Consider the following 21611-nt stretch of genomic DNA (forward strand, 5'->3'; position numbering starts at 1 on the left):
GCAAGGACTGCTCCCACTCCCAAAGCAAACTCCCCTGGAACTGGAGGAAATGGGATCCTGGGCAGTTCATGTCACAGGTGTGCAAGGCAGTATTTGGGGGCTTTTGTTTCAAAAGCAATCTGAGGAAGCATTGGTACCAAGCTACATAGGAAGCTGTGCTTTGTTGCAGGTCACAGAGGAGACTGTTTCAATAATAGTTAATTTTTTAAAAGCCATCATGTTTCCACCTCGAGCCAGCTCAGAGGCCTGTGAAGGGTTAGGCAAGATGCTCATCATTTGCACTTGGGCCTGTATCAGGTCTTAACAAGTGCGAATGAAGGAATGAAGGAATGACTAAAACCAAAACACGTAATAGTGGAGGAAATAACATTTGCCATTGAGGAACAAAATCATGAATCCAAGGGAAACGGGTGATGGTGAAGTCCCGTAAGGAAAGGAGGCAGCTGTGGTAGCAAAGCGAAACCATTTCCATGCCCTATTTATTTAGGAGAAATAATGCACGTGTTGAAACTGTCAAATGATCTATTTTTAAGATGCCATTTATTTAATAGTTGAAACCCCCAGCGATCTCTTCTGTAAATTAAGGTCAAAGTCTGACTGCGATGTCCTTGGTTTTGTTTTGTCCTCTCCCTTCCCTCTTGGTTCCCATTCTAAATCTGTACGTCTGAAACTTATTTTGGGGACACAGGTTCGTCTTGTAAATGATGTTTTCTGCCCTGTGTGTGATGGAGTTTCTGAGATGGTCGATTCATTCATGTGGGGAAATAAACAATAAATGAAGTAGCCCATTTGTTATGAGTTGTTGCAAGCGTCTTCGTGCTTCTTGTAGAGAAGTTGCGGGTTGCCTTTTCTCTCTGACTGGTCTTAGCGTTTCCCTTCTGAATGAGGTTTAAGTATGAATTTATGTACAAGAAGTCTCCGTTTCAATTGTTCCCCTGTTTGTCACCCCTTGCCCTTTCCTTTGGGAACAAGAATGTGTGCAAATCTAGGTGCTCAGAGTGGCAGGAGGGTCATGATTCAAGGCATCAGCCTCTTCTCCTCCTGAAATGGATTCAGAGAAGACTGTGCCAGAGTCAGCCGCCGGCAGCCACCAGAGCCTGGCTCTGAGCACTCGCTGACAGGGAAATCCCGTTGCCTCAGGGAATCCCACAGGGTTCCATGCCCCGTGGTAGCTCTGCTTCTCGTGGGTTGTGTGAGGTGAGCTCTTTGCAACGGCCTTAACAGTTCTTGTTTGGGGCTTTTCCCATTATTTGGTTTTATGTTGGGCAGTGTGACTGTGCCTTGGAAGAATGATTTCTGCATGTCTCTATGCACTATTGTGATACAGTTCGTGCATTATTCAGGTCCTTTCTGCATCAGACACTGCGCCAAAGGCGTCTGCTAAGCATGGATGTGGTTTTCTAACGTAGTCTGTAAACTGTAGAGGATTCTGAAGCCTGTTGTAATACCCACCAGACACTTTCCTGTTACAGACGTAGAGAAAAGGTACACTTTTGGGGGGCTCAGTTCGCTTTTTTGCTGCACACGTAAAGCCCCAGTGGCAAAACTGGTACTGAAGAAAGAGTAAAGGAAAGAAGTATCTCATTAGTAAAATAACCCAGATGTGAAACATCCCCATGTGAGCATCTGGTGGGAATTTTAGTTACAGGCTTAGACAGGAGGAGCTTGGTGGTGCCTTTGCTCAGGCAAGGTGGGACTGGGACTCAGTTCACTGCCATCAACCAGTGTTTCAAGTGGTGTGACAGCAGGTCTCCCCCAGGCCGGCTGCAAGATGCATGGAAGGTAAGAAGAGGAGCATGGGAAGGCAGCTCGTGGTTGTGGCCATACATGTGTGGATCTTGCTGTGGTTCTGGTGGGGAGCGAGGGTGAGTTGAACACAAGCTGCCCTCTCTGCTGGCCAGGGTGCAGCTGCACCTGTGTCACTCGCATCCTCTGTTCCATCATTTCCCTACCCCTCGCACCCCAAAAGGTTTGTTTCCTACAATCCTTGCTTGGGGCTAAAGGGAGGAGGGTTCATTTTGGAGGTGGGATGGAGATGGGGAGCGGAAGAGGAGGGACGCAGCAGGAGGAGGAGGTGTGACGTGCCAGCAGGGAGGTCATCTCAAAGCCAGGGAGGGCAAAGGGGGAGCAGGAGGCCGTGGGGCTGCAGCAAGCATCCACGGCCCTACTCAGCTCTGTGCCCAAGGCAGTGGCCCCATCCCCAGCTAAAGCAGCCAAAACTACGTTGGGGTTGCTTTGCAATCAGATTTTGTTTGTTTGTTTATTGAGCCTTTCTTGACTAAATCTCATTTTGCAACTGTGTTTAATCTCTTTTGAGATTTGTTACGTACCATAAACTGTCTGGCTTTGTCGCTTCGGCTTGGCTTATCCTTTTCAAAGCCAGATGTTACATTTGGCAAAGCAGCTGCGTTCAAGTTGACTGCGGTTTCTCAGCCCCGTGCTGCTCTCCAAACACTAAAATAGCCTGCTGGCAGCCTCTGCTTTCTGTATGCTAATGGCACTTTTAGTAACCCATCACTACCTGAAATCAGCAGTGCTCTTGGGCCACCATTTTCTGTAACCTTTATGCTCCTGCAGTGAGGACTTGGGCACAAGGCATGTCAAACACAAGCGACGTGTTCAGTCAAGGTACGGGATTCCTGGGATTCCCACTGGTTTTTCTCCTCTCCTACTCCGTATCGCTGAGGTTAATGTTTCCTTGGGTCCAGCGTTCCGTACTGTAACGATACGGCAATGTTGTCCGCTGTCACCCAGGACAGGCAGCCTGGGAGGAATACTGAGGAAAAGTCAGAGCAGCCAGGGATCAGGTTAGGAAAGGTAAAAGCCCTGGCAGAACCAAATCTGGCCAAGGACGTTAGGGGCAACAAGAAAAACTCCTACAGGTGTGTCAATGATAAAAGGAAGCCGAGGGAAAGTGTGGCCCCCTTGCAGAAGGAAATGAAAGACCAAGTTACCTGGGGCATGGAGAAGGGACACTGAGGTACTCAGGGACAGTTTTTTGCTTCGGTCTTCACCCGCCGGAGCTCCAGCCAACTGCCCAAGTCACAGAAGGCAAAGGCAGGGACTGGCAGAACTGTGCCCATGGGATGCTGTGGTCCACGCCCCGTCCTCGGAGACGTTCAAGGCCAGGGTGGATGTGGGTCTGTCTGGGCAGCCTGATGTAGCTGATGTCGCTGCTCATTGCGGGGGGATTGGACTGGATGGGCTTTGAAGGTCCCTCCCAACCCAACCCAATCCAATCTGTGATTCAGAAGCCAGGCAGGCAGCCGCAGGCACACGTGCGTTCTCTTCAGCGCAGCCCAGTGCCCGTGTGTCTGATCTCTGTGAGGACACTGCTGCCCCACCTACCATAGGTTGTGTGCACTCACTGGAAGCCCGAGTCACCGGTCTGGTGGCAAACTGAGGGCAGGTATGGATTGGCATGGGCTTTTGGCCTGGAGCGATGGAGCGCCACAACCCCTGCACACCAGGCAAGTCAGATGGCAGGAACCACACAGCTTCCTGGTGGCTTTTCTTGTGCTGGAACAGCTCGGAAATGCAACAGTCTGGAATCCAAGGAGCTGTGCTGGAATGCCACTAAGTGGCAGCAACACCACCAACCTTGCTGCTAGAGCCAGGAAGGAACTGCAGATCTAAGTGTCATCTCTTGGCTAGAAGCGCTTTATTTGCTGCCGGCTCCAGTCGAGAGAACATGCAAAGGTTCAGAAAACAAATACAGATGTGGTAACAGCAGCCAGCAAACAATTCAGGTGGAGCATCTGGAATAAAGTACTTGGGTTTGCACAACTCTGCACTGCAGCAGTGCTGAGAACAGTTTTGAAAGCAGTTTCAGCCTAATTCAAGATAGAAAGCCCCATTTAATGGTGGGAGTCATCTGGAGTCCCCAGCCACAATCATACCTTAGAATCACAGAATTGTTAGGGTTGGAAAGGACCTTAAGATGATCTATTTCCAAACCCCCTGCCACGGGCAGGGACACCTCACACTAAACCGTGTCACCCAAGGCTCTGTCCGACCTGGCCCTCAACACCGCCAGGGATGGAGCATTCGCAACTTCCTTGGGCAACCCATGCCAGTGCCTCACCACCCTCACAGTAAAGAACTTCCTTCTTATATCCAATCTAAACTTCCCCTGTTTCAGTTTTAAACCGTTACCCCTTGTCCTGTCACTACAGTCCCTAATCAAGAGGCCTTCCTCAGCATCCCTATAGGCCCCCTTCAGATACTGGAAGGCTGCTATGAGGTCTCCACGCAGCCTTCTCTTCTCCAGGCTGAACAGCCCCAACTTTCTTAGCCCGTCTTGATGCGGGAGGTGCTCCAGTGCCCTGGTCATCCTTGTGGCCCTCCTCTGGACTCATTCCAACAGTTCCATGTCCTTTTGATGTTGAGGACACCAGAACTGCACACAATACTCCAGGTGAGGTCTCACGAGAGCAGAGTAGAGGGGCAGGATCACCTCCTTCGACCTGCTGGTCACGCTCCTTTTGATGCAGCCCAGCATACGGTTGGCTCTCTGGGCTGCGAGCGCACACTGAAGCCGGCTCAAGTTCAGTTTCTCATCGACCAACACCCCCAAGTCCTTCTCCGCAGGGCTGCTCTGAATCTCTTCTCTGTCCAGCCTGTAGCTGTGCCTGGGATTGCTCTGACCCAGGTGAAGGACCTTTACTTGGCATGGTTAAACTTCCTAAGGTTGGCATCAGTCCCCCTCACAAGTGTGTCAAGGTCCCTCTGGATGGCATTCCTTCCCTCCAGCGTATCAACCGAACCACACAGCTTGGTGACATCGGCAAACTCGCTGAGGGCGTGCTCGATCCCACTGTCCATGTCAGCGACGAAGATGCTGAACAAGACTGGTCCCAGCACTGATCCCTCAGGGACATCACTCATGACTGGTCTCCAGCTGGACACTGAGCTATTGACCACAACTCCTCTCGTGCGGCCATCCAACCAGTTTTTTATCCACCAAGCGTTCTGTGGGTGATGGGATAAAAATAGTTAAAGAAATGGATCCAGGCGTTATCACCCTGGTCCGGCTTAAGCCTTTGGGAATGGTAAAGAAAATACCAGGTGCTGTTGCCCTGATGAGGCCTAAGCCTTGGGAACTGTAAAGAGAACAATGAAGGGTAAGACAGACCAAAGAGTGTGAATATTTGTAACCCCTAGCAGTTTTGCTAAATGGGGATGATAAGGGAGTAAAAGTGTGAAAGTTACTGCTTAGCACTTAGGAAACACCGAAAGGGATGCGAGATGCGAAATAAAGGTCTTCAGATTTCACCAGAGCTGGAGTCCGTCTTTGATACGCCACAAACGGTGCCCAAACAGGAGGAACTCGGGCTAATCTTTCGGAGTCGGCGGCCGGTGGCATAGCTCTGCTGAACTCAGAGGAGTCCGGTGGGGGAGCACCGAAGTGATCCAGACACGGACCTGTCACCTGGCAGAGGTGAGGAGGCTGCTGGGGTAGCACTGAAGAGGTAAGATTTGAAAATACATGGTTGTAATGTGCCCATAAGGGTGTGAGTGAAAACAGCAGCTGGAGTATTTGAGTTGCAAGCTGCATGTGAGAGTGCCTTTCCATTTGCTCTTTCTTGCCACCTGAAATCTACTCTATTAGGGGCCATGAGTATGTTTCTGCTCTCTCTTTCCCACCTCTTCTTGTTGGGAAGGGGTTTTCTTTGTTACGAGGTCCAGAGTTACCGTGTATCAGGCGGAGCAGTTCTTTACCAAAGAAGTGGTCAGAGGAGCAAAGAAGGTATCATCACTAGGCTGTTTCAAAGCCCTTGTTGTCATCTTTGTTCTGTTAGAGATCCTTTGATACTTAGTGAGATACCCTTCCTGTCCAGTAGGGTCGTGCCTTCACCCTGTGGCAGCATAACTTTGAGGTGATACCTGAATATTTGTCTCTTTAGCTCAGTCACCAATTAAGAAACTCATTTTCTAATTTGTGAGTTCTAGAGCATGTTGTCCTTTCTAGGTATCTGCAGCAGTGTTGCTGTGTATGTGGCAGCAGTTTTTCTTCAGTGGATCCTTAGGACTGCCCGAAGAGGAGAGTGCAGCGTAAGTGGGCAATGAGCGGTGATAACTGGGAAACGGCAAGCTTGATTGAAAGGAATTTTGCCAAGAAATAAACATGGATTGATTTATTTTTTACATAATTCAGCATCCCATATAATAAGGTGGGGACTCAGGAGCTGGTGTGCTTGAAACCAAAACTGCACGCTTAAAGGTGAGGAAGCAGAAAATTCCACACTCATTAAACCTTGGATTTTCTTGCCAGTGACTGCAGAAGTTCAGGCTGGGAACCTGGGGTAGGTGGAAAGAGGCTGGGCAGTATCTCCTCTAGGCACAGCATTTGGTTTCTAGCAGCCCAAAGCCGCTGTTGAAAATTGGCTTTAGTTGTGTGAGGTTTTACAGAAAGCTCCAATGAGAAATGAATACTCCAGAATTAGATATGTACTAGAATTGTATGAACCAGAATTATATTTCCCCATCTCCTCTTCCCCACCACCACCTCCACTGTATCTGAAGATCACACTGGAGCTAAGGGGATTCTCAGCTGCAGTCCTGGTGGGTGAGGTGTGAGTCCTGTTTTAACTCGAAAGGAAGGCCAAAACAGCCAAGCAGGTGAGGAACAGAAGAGTGTCGGGCAGACTCACTGAGTCTGTTTCAGCTCCTCCTCATAAGGCAGCTGCTTGTAAGTAGGTCCTGCCACGTGTTGTTATAACGCATGTCACAAGCAGCATTTAAGGTAGACTTGACGGTCACATGCCAGTATTAAAGGAAGAAAGGTGGAGAAGCCCAGAACTTTTCCTACAGGAGAGCGCTGACGTACACGTTTGGCTTGATACGTGTACTCTGCAAGCGCAGGGTAACGGTCTGCAAAGTCAGATTTGCAGAAGGGCACGCCGATTCTTGCCATAATCTGTGTCTCTGCAAGCTCTTAAGCGCACAAGTTCAGGCTGGGAACCTGGGTTAGGTGGAAAGAGGCTGGGCAGTATTGTGTCCCCAGTCAGTACAGGCAGCAAAACGGTTACTTGGGCTTTCAAGTTGGAAACGACGGTGCAGTTTTGATTCCGAGTTCAGTGCTGTTTGATGGATCTCAAGTCTCCTGTAGGAAGTGGTATACTGAAGATCCATAAGCTCCACAGGTTCAGCTGCACCAAAATGAAATCATTCAGGCAGTATGTTTTGGTTCAGGATCTCGTGCCTGCGGCTCTTTGAGGAAAACGCAGAAGAATGTGGAGCTGTGTGTGGGAAGATTGAAAATGAGGCAGCTGAACGCATTGCACAAGGCGTGTTACGCTAACCTCCCATGGAACAGGCTGGAAGCTTGTTTTGGTTTGTGCACGGCTGATGGGGAGAAAGATCTAGAATTCTTGTTAATTTCTGTGCCTTTTGATACGGTATCCTTTTTGTGAAATAACAGCATTCCACTATTTATGTGTGCAGAGCCTGCCCCTGGAGACCAGTCGATCACCCACCAGCGCTGTAGGGGATCAGGCTATCGTGACGGAAAGCTTTCTTCAACAGGAACCTGACACAGGATTCGCCCTTTCCACAGAAAATCTTCAACCAAACATCACAGAAGACTGTGGAAGTGGCAGGGAATCTCAGAAATTGAGTTGCAGGGATCAGCTCTCACCAAGCAATCACCTGGCGAGTAGTTTCCAGCATAGGGTTGAGCAAATCCTCTTGTTCAGCGCATGAGCAATTTGTGGAACTGGTAACTCGCATCGCATCAGAGATGTGTTCATTTATTGTGTTTTAGATTAACAGAGTGTATTTGACTGAGATGATTTAATACTGCACTCACAAGCTAAGGGGGTTACTCAGCAAAGCCTGCAGGAGCTGCAAGGGCTGCTATGAGGTCTCCACACAGCCTTCTCTTCTACAGGCTGAACAGCCCCAACTCTCTCAAGCCTATCTTGGTCTGTTGTGGCCTCCTCTGCACTTGCTCCAACAACTCCATGTCCTTCTTCCGCTGAGGACATGGGAACCGTGCACGGTGCTGCAAGTGAGGCCTCACAACCCTCCCCTTCTATTTTTGTGGGGTTCTGTTGTGGGGTTTTGTTTGCTTTGCTTTGGTTTTGGTTGGTTTTTGGTTTTTGGTTTTTTTTTTGGGGGGGGGGGGTGGTTTGGTTTTGGTTGGTTTTTGTTGTTTTTTGTTTTTTTGGGGGGGGTGTGGTTTGGTTTTGGTTGTTTCTTGTTGTTTTTTGTTTTTTTTTGGGGGGGGGGGTAGTTTGGGGTTTGGTTTGTTTTTGTTGTTTCTGTGGTTTGCTTTTCTCATCCAGTTCCCAAGGAATTTAAAAATGGCTTCGAAGCGCTCGCAGGCTCAGTTCTGCACTACTGCCCCTTAGCACGTTCTGGAACCCCCGGGCACGCCGCGGCGCGACGGAGCTCCCATTGTTAGCTCACGTTATTCGCTCCCCCTGCGGCGGTGCGGGGCGGCTTATCCGCATCAGGCCGGAGCGCCGAAGCGCGGCCAGCAGCGGCGTCACGGAGGTGCACGTTAAGGCGGACGGGAGCAGCTTCCCGGCGCCTGCCTGCAGCTGCCGGGGACAACCCGCGGGGAAGGGCGGGCCGGGGCCAGCAGCCGTTGGTGCTCCCCGCAGCCCGTCGCGGTCGTCGCGCGGCGACGTGAGCTCTGCCACCTCCCGTTGTGTAAGTTAATAACGGAACAGTTGCTTTAGAGCAAGACGGGAGCTCCTGACTGAATTAACCAGCTAGGCCAGAAGCCGTCGGGGAGGAAAGCTTGGGTTTACATACACAGCTTGTTTGCAGAAAGTAAAAGCAAAGGCGTTTGTACCTTGTTGAAATAGGTTACAGTAGTAATGCCCGTGCACCCTCAAATGGATGCTGCATCAGTACGGTTGAAAAGCTGGCCCTGTCAAAGGCACCTGCAAACCCTGGATTGTTCAGGGAAATGTAGATTTTACTGCTGGCCGCTCACATGCTTCATAGCCCTGTCAAGGATAAGTTGGTGACAGAGCAGGCTTCCCCAGCAGCCTGTTTAGTCAAACATGGGCATGCATCTCTCTGCATATGTTACTACCCTGTGACATCCGTGCAGTGGCTGAACGTTTGGAGACCAGGAATGTAGAATTAAAGAAACAGGAGTTAAAAAGAAGTTGGAATTCTTTCAGTATGTGCTTCCTGCTTCTCCTGCCTTTGTTTATTTTTAAATTCAAGTGGACCTCTTGTTCTTTTAAGGCTGTTTATTTACCAGCAAAAGTGACATTTTTCATGGTTCTGAGGAGGGAACAAATATTAAGGGTTGGTTTGCTTTCAGATCTGTAAACTTAGTGTGCACATCTACTACTTAGTCTCGCTAGCTGCAGGTTGAGGTGGGATTAAAACCATGACCCAGAGATCAGCTCCTTCATCTAGTCATCAAAGCATCTGTGCTCCTGTTGACTGTCACTTGCTCTAAGTGGGTTCACAAGGTTTCACATCATGCTAGTGTGGCCTCTTCCCCAGCCGTAAATCATTTTGCTCACTCAGGAGTGTGAGATGCTGCAAATGAATGTCACAAACTGAAACAGGAATGTTTTCAGTCGCATTTCTTCCTGTTGGAGATTTGTTGCTTCTACTGAGGTGTTCCTGCGCTTTAATCTAGGCTTGCTCTCCATGTCTTTGTGTTTCCAGGCTTGTTTCTTTTCTTCTGCTGTTACAGGGATGGGAGGGGGTCGCTCTCTTGCGGTAATTGATGCAACGTCCTTCCCCTTGTTTTCTCCTTGCTTCCTCAACTCTGCTGCTTTGAATTTGTATTTGGAGTTACCTTTTAATCTGTAGCTGTATTTTTAATGCTTGGTTTTTTTCTCTCCACTCCTTCCCCTTTTCACAGCTGTTTCCATTCATCACAGGGCTATCTGGCTGTCTGAAGGGAGTGCCCTGATGGCATATTTGAAGTTGAACTAACTGTAGTGGAGCCTATAGCCTGGCTTGTCATACTCTTGGCCAAGCCTGTAGTTCTCTTTAAGAGCTGCCCTGAAATGCAGCATCACTGCTGGGGGAAGGGGAAAATGGGTATCTTGGTTCTCCCATTCATCCTGGAATTCCTGGGATGCCAGTGGGACAGCTCAGGCTCTGTGCATAGCTCCCTGGAGATCTTGACCCAGACCCCTTGCTTTAGGCAGGTATTCAGAACAGCTGCCATGTAGCTCGCTGGGTTGAATGATGAAGGGCTCAGCAGAGATTGGCACAGATGCTGGCTTCGGTAGCTGCTAGTCCTTTGGGAAACCTGCCGTGAGAGCCAGCGTCACGTGGGGGCTCCTGCTGCCTTGCTGTTCCAGGCAGGTGAATACTGAACATATTTTGTTGTTCCTAAACATCTAAGGCCAATCTCTGCAAACACTCGTTACAATATAGTGATGAGTGCTTGTGGCTTGTTTGTGGCTCTAACAGGTCTCTCTGAAACCAGCAGAGGTGTTTACGGGAGCATTCCCAGCATTTACGAGCTTTTCCAGAAGTCGGTGTCTTGAACTGTAGGTGTGTTTGATGCAGAGATTGTGCCTCAGCCTGCCAATATTGAGGATTGTGCAGAAATCTGTCAAACTAGTGAACCTCAGAAATTCAAAGGATTTGTTGTCTTGCGGAAGAAATCTGTTCTTTAGGTTACATCTAACCTTCCTGTTGTGTAGTATTTCACACCATCGTCCTGAACGTAACTGAAAGACGATTTAGGCTGCTGGGGAGAATTGAGGGATTCACACAGCTCTGAAATACCTGCAGGAGAGTGCAGAGGGGTGAGTCTTAAATTTTGCAGTGAAAAATAACTTTGGAGACTGTGTGCACCGAAACACACAGACAAAGGAAATTAACAGTTGGGGTTTATGTTTTGTTTGCTGTAACAGGCATTCTGGCCATCACTGTACTGTAATGAGTCGCTGCTCTGGAGACCCAAGATTTTTCACGTTTGCTCGTTTGACTTTCTCTTTTTTCTCTCTGCTGACTCTGAGGAAGGACGTTCCTGGGTTGGCCTTTGTGACCCTTGAAGCACAGCTTGAGTGACATCTTGATATCTTTTTTTCGTCTTCCAGTTGAAGATACTCCATTAGTATTGACGTGACTCACCTGAAGGCGTCATAATGGACAAGAGCAGCAGCGACAGGTATGGATAATTTGATGTATTCGTGGCTTCCCAGGTGCTGTGACAAATTCTGAGAGGTTTGAAAACAATAGTCCCCCCATCAATGCAAGCATCATAATGACTGAGTGGGAGAGGAGGAGTCTCATATCTAACATTCTGTCTTTACGAAAGGCATCAGCTCTTTGGTAAACCAGAATCTGCTGCAAAACGGACAGTGATTAACACTGGATATCAACGTGACCCTCGTGTAGATGTAGCGCTTAGGGACACCTTTCAGTGGTGGACATGGTAGTGCTAGCTAATGGATGGGCTGCATGATCTTCATGTCCTTTTCCAACCTAAATGATTCTGTGATTCTCACGGATGAGAGCAGTCCCTTGTCCCATGGAAACTACTCATCGCAGGGAGGTGAGGTGTTTGTTTACAACATACCTTGCCTTGATACTTCCTGCACCAGCCCCACTGCTTCGCATCCTGTCCTTTTCACAGCCTCAGCGTAGCAGGGGGCAATGTTGCCATCCCAGTGATCTGTGTGAAGCAAGCCAGCCTTTAAAGTAAGGATTTCTGCACTCATTTGGATTTCTGCACGCATTTGGATTGAGAAAAGCAGTGCTGGTTCATATGGTTATGGAATATTTTATGGCATTCGGAACGATAAGTGGATAATGCCAAGGAAGATGATGCAAATTGCTCCTGATGGCTGTCAAAAGCTTGTAGGGCGCAGCCTCTGCTGCGGTCTGGTTCCTGGGAGAAGGTGATTTCTCTTTGAAATCTATTTTCATCAATTTAAATATTGAAGGAGAAAGGGTTGTTTCAATTTCTTTTCTCAGAAGTGTTCGATTCCTAACATCTGTAAAGCAGTTTCTTTCGTAACAGGCTGCATCCAACTTAGTCTTCTGTTGTTGTTAAAGTCGTTGGGTTTTTTTTTTTGATTCTCTCAGGTATTTTACTCAGTTTCTTCCCTTTGGCCTGCTGCTGCTCTAGCCTCACCGTAGCTATGCTGTGTGGTGAAATCTAACTGCTTTTCATGATTTGCCCAGCAAGGATGTGCTGCTGGCAGTCAGCTTTGGCTCTGGAAAGTGCCAAGTTTAAGAAGGTGCTATAAAGCAAGGCTATGTAAAAGTGCTTTGCTGATTCAGGGTCAGCAGAGAATTTTGCTGCCTCAGCCTTCTTCAGACTTGCCACTGCTTACAGCACACAGCTTCATTCACCTTGTTAAGCTGGTTTTTGTGTATGCTTCCACGTATGGGTTTCTGAATTTTTCTTGCCTTCCAAGTGTATTTGGAAGCAGAAGTTCGGGGATCAGGTGAATCTATTTCTCCAGGTACATGGAGCCCTTAAAATTGTGTGGTTTATGGTTTATAACCTGTGCTTTACAGTAGCACAGGCTGCATGGCTATTCCTGGACTACTGGTGGAGAAAGACGCAAGATGTTCTACTTTACAGCAAAGGGATTTTAGGAAAGCTTACTAGCCATGCATTTAATGATTTTAATATCGCTTGGTATCTATTCCTTCTTCATTGGTACTCTGCTTGACTGTTTCACAATACTTAAGCTTCTGGGATTTGTGCCAGAAACTTAATGGGTTATCATATCTTTATTAGTGTAATGTCACACTGCATTTTTTCTTGAGGTAAGGGATGCTGTATTCCCCTTTGAACAGTCCCTGATTCGGTTTTGTTGGAATCTTGCAACCAACGCTAGGTACTGATTGCTACTGTTAAGTTTTTCTTTCTGTTGGTGTTTGTTTTATTTAATGCTTCTTGAAAACACAATGTGCAAAGATTTATTTCGTAATATTACCCCCATGCGTGCCCACCCAGCCAGCCCCCTAAGTAGCATTGTAACAGAAGAGACCCAGGAGCAAGGAAATTTCACAGCAGGTGAAAATTACTGACTTCCCCAAGCTCTGGGGACATGTGGAAAACTCTCAGGTGCTTCAGGAGGACTCAGTTGAACAGAGGAACAAGGGAAGAGATTTGAAAATCCATGGGTGTGTGAGGTGAGTAGGACTGAACCAACACTCAGGGCAGACACTGTTAAATGGAGAGCAAAGAGATGCCACACTTCCGTCTGGAAGTACTGGGTTGGGCAATGTATCAGCACCTGCACTTTGTATGGAAACGCTGTCACTTTAGGCTTGAAACCTCTGAGTCGTGTTGTGGATTTTTTTCTTTCTCCCATGTAAAATTGTAAGTATATGGCCAGGTAAGATGGTGCTGTGTACATAAAATACATCTAATGTTCCCACCACCTGTGCTTCATCGCTGATGCCTGAGGTCAGTAGCGCGGCATTTTCAGGAATTCAGAATCGAGAAACAACGGCATCCAGGTTGCCTGCACACCTTTGCTTGTTCTTCTCTTGGATTTGAATTTCTATGCAGTGTTTATTTAAATGAGAGGCTTTCTCTGGAGACCCCCATTTTTATTCAGTGCATAAGTAGGTAAGAATGGATCTTCTAAAATTCACATGCTCATAAACAGCTTAAATACATTTGGAATTAGGATCACCAGTAGGAAGCTTGTCCTGTTAGGTTTTTCAGAAGTATTACTTTGGTAATCCTCTTCACCTCAGAAGTGCCCTTTTGAGTTAAGGATAAGCTGCAGAGTACAAGAAGCTTATGTTATCGATTTGTTTTGTTTGCATTGTACCTAATGGGGTCAGTTTCCTTCACTTGCAACACATCTGTCAGAGACAAGGACCTGAAAAAGGGGACACTTCTATCCCTGATCAGTGAATAAAAACACAGGTGGGAAAAGCTGCAGTGTGCTAATGTTGAAAAGAGAAGCAAGGGGGGGGGTCTACAGGTTACGGGGTATGTTCTGGCAGGAAGCTTTCTTCAGGGAAACGCTCATTTATCAGACTTGAAATGTTCCCCAGGAACTTAGCGTTTTTCATCAAGTCTTGCAATGAAAATGGCGTTCATTTTGTTGTTGGGGCAATGACAGCACTGGGGTAGAGGCTCGAGGAGCAAGACCCAAAGAGCTTGTTACGAACACTGACTCCCCTTCTCTTGTAAGCAGGTATTTCACTGCCAGGATAGGTTTGTCCTGAAGACTACCAGTGGTTCATGGTCATGTCTTGGTCAGTGCCTGGGTGTCAGTGATTCTAACATTTCTTAAGTGCCCTTTTCATCACAGTGTATCTGTTTAAGGAATATGTTCAAAAAAAGGCCAGCAGGTACCTCTGTGCCACAGTTCTATTGGGTCATCCTCTTGATTATTTGCAGGTTTGCAGTCTCTTCAGAGCCTCAGCAGAAGTCTGTGCCTCTATGCTTTGAAGAAATGGATGGTAGGCAGCGTGAAGCAGGGTTAGGTTTTTTAACTGTCTCGCAGGGTTTCATAGGCATTAGTGAGACAAGCACTGAAATACAGAAGTTGAATTATGGCATGGAGAAATAAGAAATGTAACTGCATTCAGTATCATAGTGAAAAGCCTTCTTTTCAATGGCTTCTTCCATGACTACAAGACTGATTATGCAGGAAAACATTAAAGCATTGACCCGTTAAGAAAATGCGTGTTTAAACCTCATACCGCAGAGCAAATGCAAGACTGCTGCCTACATCTGGGGGGGGTGTAGATACAGTTGGCTCGCTGCGGTGCAGCGCGTTTCTTCCATGCTGTGATATTGGATAGTGTACGTTATGTCCACATCTAGCATTGGAACCTGCTGCAAGCCATATGACTGACATATGCTGCAAGCCGTATGACATATCCTGCAAGCCATATGACAAGTCGCACCCCTTGAAATTCCCTAAGCAGGGGGTCTGTGTAGCCTGCACAGGCAAAAGCTTTGCTGAGTTGTATTGGGGTGGTGCCTGCAGGGGTGGCTTCGGTGAGAAGCTGCCAGGAGCTTCCCCCGTGTGCAGTGTAGTCAATGCCAGCTGGCTCCAAGACAGACCCGCCAAGGCCAAGCCCATCAGCAACAGCGGTAGCGCCTCTGGGATAATGTATGTAAGAAGGGGAAAAAGAAAATCCTGGCCCCTTCCGTAACCTTCGAGTTTGCTGGCAGGACTTGTGACCCTATGGGGGCCCCACGCTGAAGCAGAGTGTTCCTGAAGGACTGCACCCCATGGAAGGGGCTGATGCTGGAGCCATTCCTGAAGAACTGCCACCTCTGGGGAGGATTCACATTGGACTGTGTGCCCTGGGAGGGAGCCCACGCTGGAGCAGGGGAAGAGCGTGAGGAGTCCTCCCCTGAGGGATCTTTCCTTTCGGGACAAAGATGTGGAATGGGAAGAACCCAACCGTTTTCTGGTTGTTTTTACATTTTTAAACTATGCACTTAAAATTATGTAGCTTTATGTAGAAGCTTTCTGTAAATGGCCTCTAAAATTGTAATTTACTATTTGCTATAAATGGGGTATAAACTGTTCCCTGGTTATCTGCCCAGTGCTTTGATGGGAGTTGTGCCCTGAACCAGAAAATGAGGAGTGTAACCTTGTTTCAGTGTTGGTTTAAATCTCAGCTGTTCTGAAAGAAGTTGGGTAAATGTTTGGTTAATTACTGGAGGAAAGGAGTTGCAGGCGCAGTTTGGTTTTATCATTGTGCACGCAAAGGCCAGCAGAGCTGCTTTCGAGGGAGTCTACAAACCGCCAGCAGGCCTAGAGCCCAGCAGAATTTGGGTGAGAGGCTTTATTTTCCCCAAGTTTCTTAGCCTGCAATTTCAAGCATGGGTACTTGCAAGTTTAGCAGCAGCAGCAGCAGCCGCCTCGGCTTTCCATTCGCTACACCTGCGTAGCCACGTGCGTCCTGTACTTGCTTTTGAAAACGCTAAAAGCCACGCGAGCCTCTTTTCCTCTACAAAAGCAAGCAAACGTTGCACACCCATACGCACACGCGCAAGCCGCTGGGAGGGATGCGGCAGCGGGCAGGGAGCCGCCGCTCGCAGCGCTACGCCCGCTGTCCACAGAGCGCCGGCGGCAAGCGGCCAGGTTGAAGAGACTCGTGCGCGGCGGCGGCGGCAGTGCCCGCCCACCCGCCCGCTCCTGTCCAATCGCGCCGCTCTGCTGCGCTGACTGACAGAACCGCCTGCCCAATTTAGGAGGTTGGGTCGTACCATGACAGCGCTGCTAAAAAGGGTGGTGGGCGCACCACAGTGCGGGTACTCGTGGGGGCAGTGAGCTGCTGCCAGACCCGCTCCCCATAAAGCGACAGAGGACTAAAAGAGCAGCGGGCCGCGGTTGATGTTGGCACGCTGCGAGCCAGATCTTGTTTTTTCACAGAGGGCCGTGTGGTCAGGTCCGGTCCCCCCCGTGAGTTCCCCCCTCCCAGCTGAAAGTGCCGAGGCCCGCATCGTCCTCCTCGTCGCCGGCCGGGCATGACTGGCGCCGGAGGAGGGCGCGGCTGCCCGGATGTCTGTCAAGATGAGTGTGAGGCAGGCCGGGCTCGGGGCGCCGGGCTGCGGGGAGCGAGGGCTGCGGTGCGGTGGCCGCTTGGAGCCGCACGCTGACGGGCGTCCGGAGGAGGGCGACGCGGCACCGCCACATGGACGAGGAGGCGTTGGCAGCCGGGTAGAGCCTGGGTAGCTGGGGAGAGAACTCATGGAGAGAAGACACTTGGGGCGTTAAACTTGGCGACGGCTGCCCAGTCGAGGTAGGGCGTTAAAGAGCTTGTGTCGCTGTTGGTGTGGTAATGATGCCTTCGCTCCTTGCCGGGCAGAGTTTGCTGTTGGTGCGGTGTGTGTGGAGAGGCGTCCTGGCTGGATTCCGTTGATGCGTTTCGCTCACTGAGGCGCCGCTGCCTCAGCTCAGCATAAAGCTGCTTTTAGCTGGAAACCCAGAGTCCTAATTCTCGCTGTCAAACCCCTCCCCAGCAAGTTAACATCACTGGGAAACTGATTTTCTCCTCCCCTGGGGACTTGTCCGTATCTCTTTTGGTGGTTTTCTCTTGTAGCCAGCCCAGCCTAAACAGGTTTCTGTGGTTGCCCGCAGCGCTGTTTGAAGGGGTGGTAAATGGTTTCTGTTCTATTGGGTTGGAGAACTGGCAGTGTAAATGGGAGGTTGCGTCTGCCTGTGTGCAGGTCTGCTGGATAGGTGGGAAATGGTTGTAGAGAAGAGTACGGAAACGAAGGGTCCGATGTCGTTGCTGTCAGGCAGTAGAATTCAAGCGAATGCAGCAGTGGCGGTTAAATCCTTTTCGGGTGACTGTGTTCTGGCTGCTGGGGGGCGGGGGGCATCCTGTCTAAAGTCAACTTCACCCTCGGCATGGGGGAGGCAGCTTTTCTGAAGTCACGGTGTTTGATGACGCAGTGCTGTTTAAGGTACCCGTTAAATGCCTTGTTAGCTTTTAGGATGCTTTAACGAGCGGGTCAGAAATGCCAAGGGGAGAAACTCCTCTCGTTGCTCTTTAGCCCCCCCCACCCTGCTCCCCTGTGCTTCAGGCGAGGGATGATTACAAGGAATTAAAACTGGTGGTATATCCTGCGCAGAAGTTTGGCGCTCCGCAGTGTGTTTTCACAGTGGTGCTTTTCGACAGGCTTGAAGCCAAGAGGTGGCTTTACGTTGCAGACTGCAAGATGACAGAGCCCTGAGCTTTGGGGAAGCAGGACGGGAAGGTTGGCTGCTTCATTAACAGCTGACCTCTTCTCTAGCTCTGACTACCTGCTCTCTCTGCATGTGGGGAGACTGGGAGCACTTCAAGTGGCAAAGGCTTAAGTTTGCGGCATCCTTTCCCTTTCCTTTGTATGATGACTTACTGGCATGATTTACTGGCCTGCTGAATCAGCCCGTTGCTTTAATAGGCTGCGTGCTAAGAGGGGCTACAGCATAAGTGTTAGCGCCACTGGCTGGCTGTGAAGCTTGGCTTGGCTCCAAGGCTAGGGACACGCTTGATGTCTTGGAGGTCACACAGCCGTTTTCTTGGGTGGCAGGAGGGCACATGGGAGCAGGGCCTAGCAGGAAGCTTGCCATCAGACAGCAGTTTTCCATAGCTCACATTGTGTCAGGAAGCCACTTCTGCAGGAATTGGACCTCTTGATTAAATGTTTCAGGAAAGCCAGGCCTCTAGCTTGACCTTCAGTAGGGGATCATCGGTGTGGTCTTTGAGAAAATGTCAGTGGTGGGGAAGGCAAGGCTCTTCCCTTCCAAACTGGGACGCTCGAGAAGTTGAGTGTACTAAGAAGAATATAGGAATTGCATGTATGCAGTAGACTGTGCGGTAGGGTAGAAAGAGGAGGGAAGAGAGAAAAATAATGCATCCACATAGTGTGCCTGTGAGTAGAGTAGAAGCAGGAGAGGAGGCCAATGCCTGCATCCACATACTGTGCCTCCGTGCTGCTGCTTGACAAATGTCCATTAATAGTCCCAGATTTTGCAGGAGTATTTCACAGAGATGGTGTAGTTTAAAGTATCTGGCTTTCCGTGAATTTATTCTGCTGCGCATGTGACGCAGCTTTATTGCTGTTTTGATGTGGGGCTGGCGGAATTGAGTGTATGCGTATGTGGTTGAGGAGGAACAGGGGGATTTGACCTGGTGCTTTCCAGATTTCTGAGACCACCACTTTAAATACATTTGCACGATTGCTTTAAATGGAACTGCATGGTTTGGCAGGTAAGCAAGCAGCTTTCTGACTGCCAATTTAAAGTAAAGACTTAAGTTTTCAAGCCTCTTTATAAAGCTGGCAAAGTTCAGTCTCTGAAAGTGGCAACACCTTCAAAATAGTAGATTCTTTTTTACCCTCAGGTGAAGAGTTAGACAGAATCACAGAACCGTGAGGGTTGGAAGGGACCTCTGGAGATCATTGTCGTGGTTTAAACCCAGTCAGGTAACTTGTTCACTCACTCCCAGTGAGTGGTGCCGAGCTGACAACAATCAAGGTCCGTGTCTCTCTCCCCCCCCCCTGCACCGGGGCTCTCCCCTTCCCCGCTCCCGGAGGAACGGGGAGGAGGATCGAGAGAGTGCAACTCCTACGGGTTGAGACAAGAACAGTCCAGCAACAAATCACCACCGCTACTATCAGCTAAAACAATGATAAGGGAAAATAACAAGGGAAGAGAATACGATACCACCGGCCAAGAAAACGAGTTCCACCCGGAAGCTCCTGTCCTTCCGGGTAACTCCCAGTTACCCCCCACCCCGGGCATGACGTGCTGTGGTATGGAATACCTCCCCGGCTAGCCCGGGTCAGGCGCCCCGTCTCTGCTTCCTCACAGCTTCCCCTCCTCCCTGGCAGAGCATGAGCCTCACAGAGTCCTTGGTCAGGGTAAACATCACTTAGCAACAACCGACAACATCGGCTTCACCAACGCTGTTCTCAAACTAGAAGTCAAAACACAGCACTGCACCAGTTAACACAAAGGAAAAAACATGACTGCTACTGCTGAACCCAGGACAATCATACAGCCCACCCGCCCTGGCAAGGCGGGGCCACCTAGAGCAGATGACACAGGAAGGTGCCCAGGCAGGTTTGGAATGTCTCCAGAGAGGGGGCCACCACTACTCTCCTGGGCAGCTTGTTCCAGTGCTCTGCCACCCTTGATGTAAAGAAGTTCTTCCTCACGTTGGGGTGAAGCTTCTTGACTTTTAGTTTGTGGCCATTGGTCCTCATCCTGCTGTTGAGCACCACTGAAAAGAGTCTGGAACCAGTGTTTGACGATTCAATGGACGGATAGTTTTTCCCTTCCCACCTTTCTTGATGTATGGTATCAAGAGTAGAAAGCCCTGAGAAGGATGCTTGCTGTACCTTGTATGTATTATAGCACCATGCGGTGACATGACGTAACTGATTTGCCAACTGTAAGCATCCTGTTCAAAATGACTTTCATGCTGGACATGCACTGTTGTCTGAGAAGCACAGTAGGTACTCGTTGGTAACAGTGGTGTAAAGCGTTAACCATCCTTTCTTTCTCTCTTTCCTAAAGCTTATGCAATGAGGACAGAAACCTGCTGCATGCTAGAGAGAGAGAGAGACGAATTGGGGAGGCTCAGCAGGAGAAAAACAAGCTCCCTGAGAAGCCTCCCGTCTTTGCAGCACCCTACAAGGTAATGATGGGGGGGGGGGGGCGGTGTGGTGGAGGGAGAGGAGGAAAGATGGTTGGAGCGTAAGAGCAGAGCTGTGGCTTCTGCATATGGTGTAGCAGAGTTGAGTGTGACACGTGCAGAACCAGCATCTTCCCATCTGCTTAACTTAAGCTCATCAGAGTATGTGTTTAAAGCTCTGAAGATGGTGCAAGCGCAGTAAGGTCTTTGGGCTGGGCAGATTCATTTGGAGGCTACTTCCTGTAGTTTGGGAATTTGAGGGAGAGCACCCAAGAGCAGCTTGGCTGCCTGTCTGTGTGCAGCTGTGATAGAAACAAACGGGTCTGCTGTTAGTGTTCCTGAAGACTGCAGGCACACCTACAAGTTTGGCTCAGAAGAACTAAGAGTGAGCAGAGCAGTCCCACTTGCTTTGGAGGGACTGCACTGCAGGATCAAGATGAGCTTGCCTAACTTTGCTTGTGGTGATACACGGTGATGCAATTAAGATCCTGACGAATCTCTCTTACAGAGCTGAGTCTCCTGAAGTTGAGGGTCCGTGCTTTTTCCATTTCTGCCTCTGTTCTTCTGTTGCAGACTCATAAAGGAGATGACTTGTCAAACCAAATTCGGAACGTGCTGGGCAATTATGAGGATGTCATGGGGCTCATCAACTCCAAAACCCAATGGAATTTCTTAGGGCTTCAGGAAGTCCTTCCTCCGGTCTCACCTGAAGCACCTCATTTCCCACACTCCCTTGATGAAAATACCAGCCCTACATCATCACCTTCATTCCACGACACAGCCCACCATCCACCCACTACGGCTGTAAGTGCTCCTCCTGCTCACCGCTCAAGTCCCTGCGAAAAGGCACAATCAAGGCCAAAACCGCATTCAGGTTTGCACGTGCAGAGCGGCAGCTCATCCAACGGTCAGAGCCAAAGTCGCAAACGCAGTTGTGGTGACAAGGAAAGTCACGAAGGTCTTCATCGCAAGGGAAGTGACAGGCGTGCGGCTGGTGAAGGTCGTGCTCATGATCTGGACTACTCCATTTTCTCATTTTCTTCATTTCTGACACCTTTGCCTCCTCCACTGGAACCTCTGTCACCTCTGCGTTCCGACCTGCACGTCAGTTCCAAGTCAGAAAAGAGCAGCAAAAGCCAGGAGCTGACCTACAGTCAAAGAAAATCGTTTCAGGACCTAGTGACAGGATCAGAGGAAGAGGAAAGTCAGGACGGCTCAGACATTGACCTGAGCAGCAACACTCGGCCTTCCTCTCGGACGGTTCCTACAGCTTTGCCATCAAAGCCCAGCGCGATGCAGCAGAAACCAACTGCCTGTGTGAGACCAATGGATGTGCAAGATCAGGCGCGAGAGGAATCGCCAGATCTCAAACCTCTCCTGGAGGAATACCATAGAGAGCCCTTTGAAAAGATCTCAGATCTGAAGGTGAATGCCAGAGCCAAACTATTCAAATCAGAAATCCCTTCTGAGCCCGTAAAGGTGAGTTAGGAGACTCTGTTGCTGGCAGGGTAAGCTCAGCTATGGGAGGACAGGTCACCAAAGGG

General features: G+C 49.3%; 1 protein-coding gene across 1 annotated transcript in view; it reads left to right on the top strand.

Moving 5' to 3' along the window:
• The first annotated feature begins 16442 nt into the window (after positions 1 to 16442).
• The window catches only part of LOC133274617 (AF4/FMR2 family member 1-like), a 32753-nt gene continuing 27584 nt past the window's right edge, over positions 16443 to 21611 (top strand). Inside the window, exons 1-3 of the mRNA XM_061464075.1 lie at positions 16443 to 16612; positions 19950 to 20070; positions 20641 to 21546. Of these exons, the coding sequence (XP_061320059.1) occupies positions 16443 to 16612; positions 19950 to 20070; positions 20641 to 21546 (1197 nt within the window). The remainder of the gene's footprint in view (positions 16613 to 19949; positions 20071 to 20640; positions 21547 to 21611) is intronic.

This window comes from Pezoporus flaviventris, unplaced genomic scaffold (assembly GCF_033815535.1).
Source record: "Pezoporus flaviventris isolate CSIRO_AGI_PZ_B2104156 unplaced genomic scaffold, CSIRO_AGI_Pfla_v1 ptg000002l, whole genome shotgun sequence".
Lineage (NCBI taxonomy): Eukaryota > Metazoa > Chordata > Aves > Psittaciformes > Psittacidae > Pezoporus > Pezoporus flaviventris.